This window comes from Vidua chalybeata, chromosome 15, assembly GCF_026979565.1.
Source record: "Vidua chalybeata isolate OUT-0048 chromosome 15, bVidCha1 merged haplotype, whole genome shotgun sequence".
In the NCBI taxonomy this organism is placed as follows: domain Eukaryota; kingdom Metazoa; phylum Chordata; class Aves; order Passeriformes; family Viduidae; genus Vidua; species Vidua chalybeata.
This window is the reverse complement of record NC_071544.1, coordinates 6,370,029-6,378,985: the sequence shown is the minus strand read 5'-3', so window position 1 is coordinate 6,378,985 and position 8,957 is coordinate 6,370,029. Positions and strand designations below refer to the sequence as shown.

The following is an 8,957-nucleotide window of genomic DNA, read 5'->3' as shown; positions in this document are numbered from 1 at the left end:
AAAGCTTACGGATGCATCAAACAGTCCCTCTCTTACAGTTCTTCAAAGGAAAGAGCACAACTGCAGAGGCTTCCCAGAGAGCTGCTCTCTCATTATCCCCTCCTTGGGTGACAACAGAGCAATGAGCATTGGTAAGGACAGCCATTAACGCAGGGAGGATGAGCCAATGCTTTTAACACCGCCTAATTCAAAGCAGCTCAGGCCGTTCCTTTGGTGAGTTCTCACTCTTGTGAAAACACACGCCATGTCCTTACCAGTTTTTAGCCAGTGTTTCTAAACAGTTAAAACCCCACACATATGAACATCTTTTGCTGAACAAAAATACCTTATAGCTGATCTTCATTAACAACGCTACTCCAAGGCATACAGAAATAATGAAAACAACTGCAGTTTTCCATAGTTATAAAACAAACACCTGGGAGCAAATCCAGCACGCTGCTCATTTCAGGCAGAGGGGACCAGATTTTATTCATACCATTCACAGTTGTCCCATCACTTAAACTCAACCTTCCTCTGTTTCAAAGGGAGGCATAAAGCACTTGAGAAACCAAACTTAGGGCAAATGCAAAACAAACATGCTCAAAAGCAGAATATGTAGAAACAAAAAAAATCCCACTCTCAGGCTACATAGGATGACTTGGCTTGTGCATTTAGGTTTCAGCTATCAATAATGCTAGCAAAAAGTGGTACCAAAACCGTTTGCTAAAAGCTAAATAAATCACTCAACCTTTCTTTCAGGAAGATTTCCCAACATCAAACAAGCTGACAGACTTTACTGATAAAAAAGTATTCTTCTCAGGTTTATTATCACCTAGACTTTATTGCAAACTTAGTCTACCTAAGATAATTTCTAAAAACCATAAATAAACTTGTATTTGAACTCTTTCATGTCCTCTTGAGCTGCAGAGCACCTCCTCCCATCAGCAAGGCGTGTATATGTTCAATATTTGCATCAGTACTGACAAAAGCCAATTTAGAGCTATATATCACTCCATGTATTAGTTACATACCAACATGTATTTTCTTTGAAGAGGGAAAATAATCAAATACAGCTAAGAGGTCTGCCTTACTAAAAACCTTGCTGTTCAGAAAAGGTTAGTTCACTCCTCAAGAGAATTTTCAGCCTTTCAAGCAATTCACAGTAACCTTCACAAAGTATCTTGGAAATTTTAGACTGAAGTAGAAATAACACCTCAACACTTTTAAGAAAAAACTAAAGTACCTTGAACCCATTTGAAATACCATCATAATGGTCCGCAAAATGGATTCTTCAGTCTTTTTAAGGAACTGGTAATCACTTTGGATAAAGTAGCACATAATGGAACATGTATTAAATAAATCAATGCCTTGGGCATCAAGCATGCCCAAAACAAAAGCTCTTTACAGTAGGCAATTCCCTAGTCAGTTCAGGAGTGGACTGTTTACAGCTCCTGGAAGTTTTCACTGCTGGTTTGAGTGTTGGATGTGTCATGGAATGATTTTCTCTGCACTCCCGGGCTATGTGTGGATGAAATGATTTCTGTTGCACATCCCAGCTAGAATAAAGCAGTGCCTTGATTCTCTAACACCAGAGAATCACCAAGTGTTGTTGGAGGGTTTTTGCTTTTCCCGGAAGGTTTTTGTTTTCCCCCGCAGGTGACAACCTCACCTTCCATGAATACACCAAACCATGTCAGAGGGGCTGGAAAGCGTTGAAGACATGAACCCTTTAATGCCTTGTACTGCAGAGGTTTCAGTCATGCAGGAGGTGAGAGCAGTAAAGCACCTAACCCCGCCAGCTTCAGCCCTGGGGGACAGCGTCTGCCCTGGCCTGGAAACCAAGCCAGGAGCCATCGCTAGAGTTTAGAAGCCATTTATGCTTTAAGAGCCATTTGTACTTATTGGTGTTGGGATCTCTGATGCGGGAAGAATGATGTGTAGAACTTTATGATACCAGAAGGCTAATTAATTACTTTATTAAACTATATTATACTATATTACATTAACAAGAACTATCACTAACTAGAACACCCATGACTCTCTCTCTCTGTTGAGTCCTGACACAGCTGTGACCTAATTGGTCAATCTAAAACACTATCACTAATTAAGCAATCACCTTGGGTAAACAATCTCTGTAACACATTCCACAATGCACAACAAGAAGCAGTAGCAAGTGAGATAAGAATTGTTTTTCTTTTTTGTTTCTCTCACAGCTTCTCTCAGGAAAAACCCTGAGAAAGCTAAATGTCTCTCTGTTCAGAGGACATGTGAATACCACATGTACTGATGCCTTAGCAAGGCTGACAAAGCCTAGAACAGAGGCTAGACAGATTTAAAGAATAAATTAGGGATTTATTAAAACACCTCAATGGATACACCTCAGGCAGTACAGGAGCCCAGCCAGGGCTACAGCCAAGATGAACCCAAATGGTCACAAAAAAATGGACAACTGGTTACGAGGTCTCTCACTTTTATAAGTTCTGGTCCATTTCCATATTGGAGCTAATTGTCCAATTATAGCTTTAGGTTATGAAGTCACATCATTCTTGTTTTTTTCTCTTCAGTCCACGTTGTTAAGCCACGTTGTTGTCCATGCTCTTCGGCCTGAAATCTGGGTGGCCGTCCTTGGTCCCAACCTAGAGAAGGAATTGTTTTGTCTACCTACCCTGTGAAGAAAGCTCACCAACACTTAGCATGAAGCTCAAACCTACACACTAAAGCAGCACAGAACCTGAAAAACACAAAAGTTAAAACCTAAGGCACCAATACCAGGGCTGGGTGCACGCTCGGGGAGCTCCCAGCGACCCAATGAGGGAGACAATCACAGCGGCCTGGGCCGGGCCGGTCCCTCACTGCCCGGGCCGGTCTCCCAGTGGCCAGACCAGTCCCTCAATGGCCAGGCCGGTCCCTCGGTGCCCGCTCCGGTCCCTCAGTGCCCGGTCCAGTCCCTCGGTGGCCGGGGCAGTCCCTCAATGGCCAGGCCGGTCCCTCGGTGCCCGCTCCGGTCCCTCGGTGCCCGGGCCGCCGCTCCGGCCGAGGGGAGTGCGGGCGCGTGCCCGGCGCAGGCGGGGCGGGGCCGGTTGGCGGGGGCGGGGCCTGGCGCGGCGGGGCCGCCAGAGGGCGCCACTGCGCGGGCGGGCGGCGGCTCGCGGGCTCGGGGTGCGCGCCGGTGCCGGGGGCCCGGACGCTGCTCGGTCCCGACCGCCCGGCCCCGCTCCGGCCCCTCCGGCCCCTCCGGCCCCTCTCCTCCCGGGCAGGGAGCGGGGCCGCGCAGACAAGGTAAGGGCGCGCGGCCGGCTCCCGTCCCGCCGGCTGCGCGTTTGGTGTCCCCGTGCCGTGTCCGTCCCGTCCCCTCCCCTCCCGACCCTTCCGTGGGGTGAGCGTTGTCCCTCTGTCCCTCCGTCCTTCCATCCCCCGGCGGAGCGCGCAGGTCGCTCGTCCGCCGGCAGAGCCCCGCGGCAGCGAGGGGCAGGCCCGGGCATGTCCCGGGAGGCGCCGCCTGCGCGGCCCCGCCGTGCCCCGCACGCTCCCGGGCCGCGGTGCCCCGGGGCGCTCCGTGCGTGTGCCCGGGCTGCCGCATCCTGGCCGTGGAGTTTGGGAGGGTTTGGTGAGTTTGCCGCGTTTTAGCTGTTTGATTGTCCGGCGTTGTTTCTCGTGGCAGATGATCGACACCCTGGCGAGCGGCGGGGCTCGGGACCTGGTGCTGGAGCTGCCCGCAATGCTGGAGCTGGAGCTGCGGGCTCAGCCCCGGGCCGCCGGCCTCAGGCTGCTCGAGGCTGCCCACGACAATGGCCTGCGAATGACCGCACGGCTGCGGGACTTCGAAGTGAAAGATCTCCTCAGCTTAACTCAGTTCTTTGGCTTCCACACTGAAACGTTCTCACTAGCTGTGAATTTCTTAGATAGGTTTTTGTCGAAAATGAAGGTAAGGCTTTTTAAAGTATAAGCTCTCAGCCTAGTTCCTATTTGAAGCTAGAATGTCTTGGGTTTAGGTAAAGATTAAGCTCCTACCAGAGATTCTTGATTGTGCGGAGCTAAAAAGTTGTGTTCTCTGTTCAGATTTTGGTATTGTTAAGAAAGGTGTTTCCTCTGAAGAAGGAAAAACGAAAGGATGTCGATGGGCTGGGAGACAGGATGTGTTAATGGCTGACACCAAGACAGAGTGCCTGTCCTGTTGCATAGATACAAAAACACGTTAAATTACTTCTCATTTAACTGCCTTTTCAACCTATCAGTTAGCACTGTGTATATCAAGATGCTGTGGAACACTTAAAATCTGGTCAAACTATAGTTAGCACTGCATTTTCCCGTGCAGATGTGACATGCTGACCTGAGTTGTTTTAAATTGTCTAACAAGACAGGATTACCACTGTACAGTTTGGACAAGAACAAAAGCGTGTTTTCCTTGTGTGTGCAAACAAAAATGAGAAAGCTAGATGGAATGGATGGGAAAATTATTATTTAAAAGACTTGTGAATCCAGATGAAGCAGTAAAAATCAGGACTACATTGTCTATGGAATAAAATAGGATCATTTATATATACATATATATGTGTGTATACATACTTAAAATAGAGTTAGAAACCCCCAATTTTTTACTATCACCCCTAATGTGTACAACACTTTAAGTCCTACAAGCTTCATATTAGGCTATTTTAGAACCTTAATAACAAGTCAGTTCTGCCTCAATCAAAATTGCTCTGCAGTCTTGCTTTTTATAAGAATGAGATGCAATTTATGGTGCATAACTGTTTTCCCGTTTGGTTAAATAAAGATAGTAATGTACAATAAAAGACTTAGTTTTCAATCTTCAAAAAACAAAACAACCCCTCATCCCCCATAATTATTTGATGAAATAGATTGGTGCCTATGGTTTGATGCTTGCATGTTGTAATAGCTGATCAGAGGCCTTCTTCTTTGAAAATAACAATTCACTTTTCTTTAGGTACAGCCTAAACACTTGGGCTGTGTTGGACTCAGCTGCTTCTACTTGGCTGTGAAGGCATCAGAAGAAGAGAGAAATGTGCCCCTAGCCACTGACTTAATTCGAATAAGCCAGTATAGGTTCACTGTTTCTGATATGATGAGAATGGAGAAAATCATATTGGAGAAATTGTGTTGGAAAGTCAAAGCTATAACCGCCTTCCAATTTCTGCAGCTCTATCATTCATTCATTCATGAGAATTTAAGCTGTGAAAGGTACAATAGCTAATCCTGATTTTGCTATAACTGCCTAAGACCAGAAAATATAGAATGTAGAAAAATAAGCAGGGAAATTGCTTGAGTAATTAGCCTTTCTATACTTTAAATATGGCACAAACTTTCTCCCCTACTGGTAATTGTCATAAATGTGAGCATCTGTGGTTTTATATTATTGTAATTTTAAATATTGCTTGCACAAATGGAGTATTGCTCTCTTGAGCCAAAAACCAAACTTGCTCAATAATGATGGTATAATAAATCTCTGCTTATGCTGCAGTGAAGTATTGGCTCATTGTAAAGATTGCAAAATCTGGTTTAAAAAAAGACTCCTTTTGCTAGTAAGGACCGAAATTCCGTGTTAAGTGTGCTTTGGTAATGCAACTCTTCCCCAATGTAACACAAGATTTATTTGTGGCATTGGGACTGCCAAAACTGAACACCTGTTTGAATGTAACCCCATGATTTCTGGGACAAATGAGGCCTTTGTTTAGATAATGAACATTCGTGCTACTTCTCTGAGTTCCCAGAGTGATGCTGCCTTGATCAAGCTTGCATTCCTCTAGATTCACTCATCTGTTTTTATTACAGGAGAAAATACCTTAATTTTGAGAGACTTGAGACCCAGCTTAAGGCCTGTCACTGCAGAATCATGTTTTCTAAAGCCAAGGTAAACATCTTAGTTCAAAGAAAATTAAACTGCTGAAACTTAGCAAAGCAGTGTTTAAAAACATCTTCTCTCTCCAGCCTTCTGTCTTGGCACTGTCTATTTTGGCACTAGAGATAGAAGAACAAAAACTGCTGGAGTTGATGGAGGCATTGGAATTTCTACAGTTACATTCCAAGGTATGTGCAGATAAAATTTCAGGAAAGGGTGGAAGAAAAATGCATGGAAAGGTCTACACAGTTGGGAAGGAACGGGTGCATTGGCATATTGGTTTCTTTTGTGGCTTTGTTGTGATCTTTTGTTGGGTTTTTTCATTTGGCCTGAGATGCTTGGCTGCCTATCCTGTTGAAGAAGCTGAAAGTACATGTACAAAGTAAAGATTCAGCTAGTTGTTAACATAGGATAATATGTCTTGTTATGTAGATAAGCAACAGAGATTTGACCTTCTGGAAGGAGCTAGTGTTAAAGTGCCTTACAGAATATTCCTCAAGCAAGTGTTCCAAACCAAATGTGCAGAAATTAAAATGGATTGTGTCTGGACGTACAGCTCGGCAGCTTAAACATAGCTACTACAGAATAACACACCTTCCTACCATTCCAGAGACCACCTCCTAATAGGTAAGTCCTTGTAAAATCAACTTTTGATAACGTAGAAGTAAAATTAGCTGTAAATTACCTCCAGGGTCCTTACAGGTTACCTCCTGGAATCATGTAACAGAAGTGTAGTTGGCCTCTTCTCATGTTCATGCTTAAACCAGTGCTGTACCTAAAGAAGTGACAACTTAATGGAAGTATTAGGGTATAACTGGAGAAAGAACTGATGTGTGTCGTGGTAGCAGAAATGTTCTACGGACATTGGGACCACATTCACACTAAAATGTGGAGTAAAGCTTGCAAAAGGGGAAAAAACCTTTGCCTTGCTCCTATCCCAAAAAGAAAACTAGCCTGCTAGAATGAGTTTCTTGAAATTGTTCACTTAAGCCACTTAGAACAGACAGTTTTGTACAGTTTTTACTCGTATAACTGCCTAGTGAAGGCTAAAATCTGTAATTCAGTTATTCCTGTTACTGTTGTTCTACTCTGTAAAAATGGTAAACTTCCTTACTAGACTTTACTTCCAGAGGCTACACATTTTTCTATAACAACCATCTTGCTGTTGTCTTGCTGTTTTAAGATGTCATGCTTTGTTTGGCTCTTGTAGAAAGCACTTCAGTTGACTGGTTTGTTTGGGTTTTTTACAGGAGTACAGTCAAATGGGAAGACCATCCTGTGACCTTGTCAACAGGCACACAAATATTTGAGAAACAGTCTGAACCGTGATCTTAATAATGAAGAACTCAACTCATGGAAAGAACATGTACCATTTCAGACTAAAGATCCTTCCAGCAAATAACAGTTCTTTTCGTGATGAATTCAACAGTACGTGGTGTCAGTGTTCAGTCTCACTTGGTAGACTGTTCACTAGTCAGTGAAATAACACAATCCCAATACAAGGAATTTTAACACCTTAAAGTTTGTAGAGCAGCTTGTGTAATCTAATCTAACCTTGGTTTACAGTAACTGCAGGTGCTGAATTAGGTATTAATTTTTAAAACCTGGTTCACTTTCTGAGGATTATGCAATACTAGGAAAATCTGATGTGTGGTAGTGCAGTGCTGCAGTGTGTTAAGAAAGACTAATCCCACTCGATGACAACAGCCAATGCCTGCAGCTCAGCTGGTGTGCTGTTTGGGCAGCACCTTGTGCCCACGTGTTCCTGCCAGGATGGGCACTGGCATCCTACCACAGACACATTAAACATTAGCCTGTGATACCCATTGAACGTGTTGAATAGGTAGAGAGGAGAAAAGAGAATCTTTACTGTGTTCCTTTAGGAAAGACAGTCATTAGTACAGCATCAGTAACTGCAGTATTGTGTAAGAGCTGTACACTCTCATTGAGTATAAAAACTTGGTGATACCAAGTTTTTTAATGCAGGACTAAGGGAAGGAACTGGGTCACATGTAACCCTTTCATGCCCTAAATCTGACATTAGTTTTCCAGAGGTTTCCTGTATTAGAGATAAATGCTGACACTGAACAAGCACATTGTTACAGGTACAGTAGGAGCAGGGCTAGTTCCCCCTGTGGCCTCTGTGTAGGAGTAATTCAGATGAGAAACACTGATGATTGCTTCAACTCTAATCTCTTTAATGGTAAGCTTTGTACAACACAACTGTTTGTTCTGAAGACCAGGTCAATATTTGAGGTATTCATGCTTCTAGTGCTACCAAGGAAGTGAATAGTAAGAATGTATTACTGTATGTTAGATAAAAAGAGGTTCTGGGAGAGTGTTGCTAATGTCCTCTTGAATTCTGTGGGGACTTGGATTCCTGCTGTGGGACAGAGGCTGTTGGCAACAGGCTGTTAAACTTGATTGTCATATGGACTGATGGAGTGGAGAAGAGATCAGAGTGTGGGATGAGGTGTTGGTCAGCTAACCCTTGCTTGTAATGGTACCAGCTGAGGTGGAAACCATTCTTTTCATATCTCAAACTAGTTAAAGCTTTCACAGAAGACTCCATACCAAAGCTCTCCACTGGACAAATTAGGTGTTCTCATGAGGTCATGGGAATGATTGCACTGCAAAATGTGTAACTGGCTATCACACCTGTCAGTGCTGCCTGGGCATTGTGCTGACCTGTGCAAAGTGATTCAAAGGTGTGGTCAGCCTACTGGGAAAGGATGCAATGTGCAATTCTAATTGTCCTGTCTCAAGATATGTACCTTTAAATTAAACGTTGAAATGAGGTTAACTAAGTAGCTTTTTTTCTGTATGTACGTTATGAAACATCTTAGTAGGAAGCCTATAAATATGACTTATACCTGAACAGTACCTGGAGAAAAATTTCCAGGCAGAAGTTAAGACATAATGCAGATTTTTTTTTCTCTGCACAGGAAAGAACTTCTTCCTCTGTTCTGGTTTGAAAGCAGAACCAGTGAGAGTCAGAAATACAATTTATTGGGAAAAGGGAAAAGGAACAAAATACATGCAATAATACAAAAGAAAGACCACTGACAAAAGTCAGAATACAACCTGACACTCCTTTTGTCCAGCATGTTGGTAGCAGTCC

General features: G+C 43.8%; 1 protein-coding gene and 1 long non-coding RNA gene across 2 annotated transcripts; one reads left to right on the top strand and one right to left on the bottom strand.

The window, feature by feature from the left end:
• Positions 1–2,310: 2,310 nt before the first annotated feature.
• LOC128795742 (uncharacterized) lies at positions 2,311–3,044 on the bottom strand. The gene is made up of 2 exons (XR_008433621.1): positions 2,749–3,044; positions 2,311–2,615 (listed from the first exon to the last, which is right to left on the bottom strand). It is a non-coding gene; the product is annotated as an uncharacterized LOC128795742 (long non-coding RNA).
• Positions 3,045–3,120: 76 nt separating this feature from the next.
• On the top strand, positions 3,121–8,639 carry CCNG1 (cyclin G1). The gene is made up of 7 exons (XM_053956551.1): positions 3,121–3,258; positions 3,641–3,904; positions 4,925–5,178; positions 5,770–5,848; positions 5,926–6,024; positions 6,269–6,463; positions 7,087–8,639. The coding sequence occupies exons 2-6, from the start codon at positions 3,641–3,643 to the stop codon at positions 6,458–6,460; spliced, it is 888 nt and encodes a 295-aa protein (XP_053812526.1). The 5' UTR covers positions 3,121–3,258; the 3' UTR covers positions 6,461–6,463; positions 7,087–8,639.
• Positions 8,640–8,957: the final 318 nt, after the last annotated feature.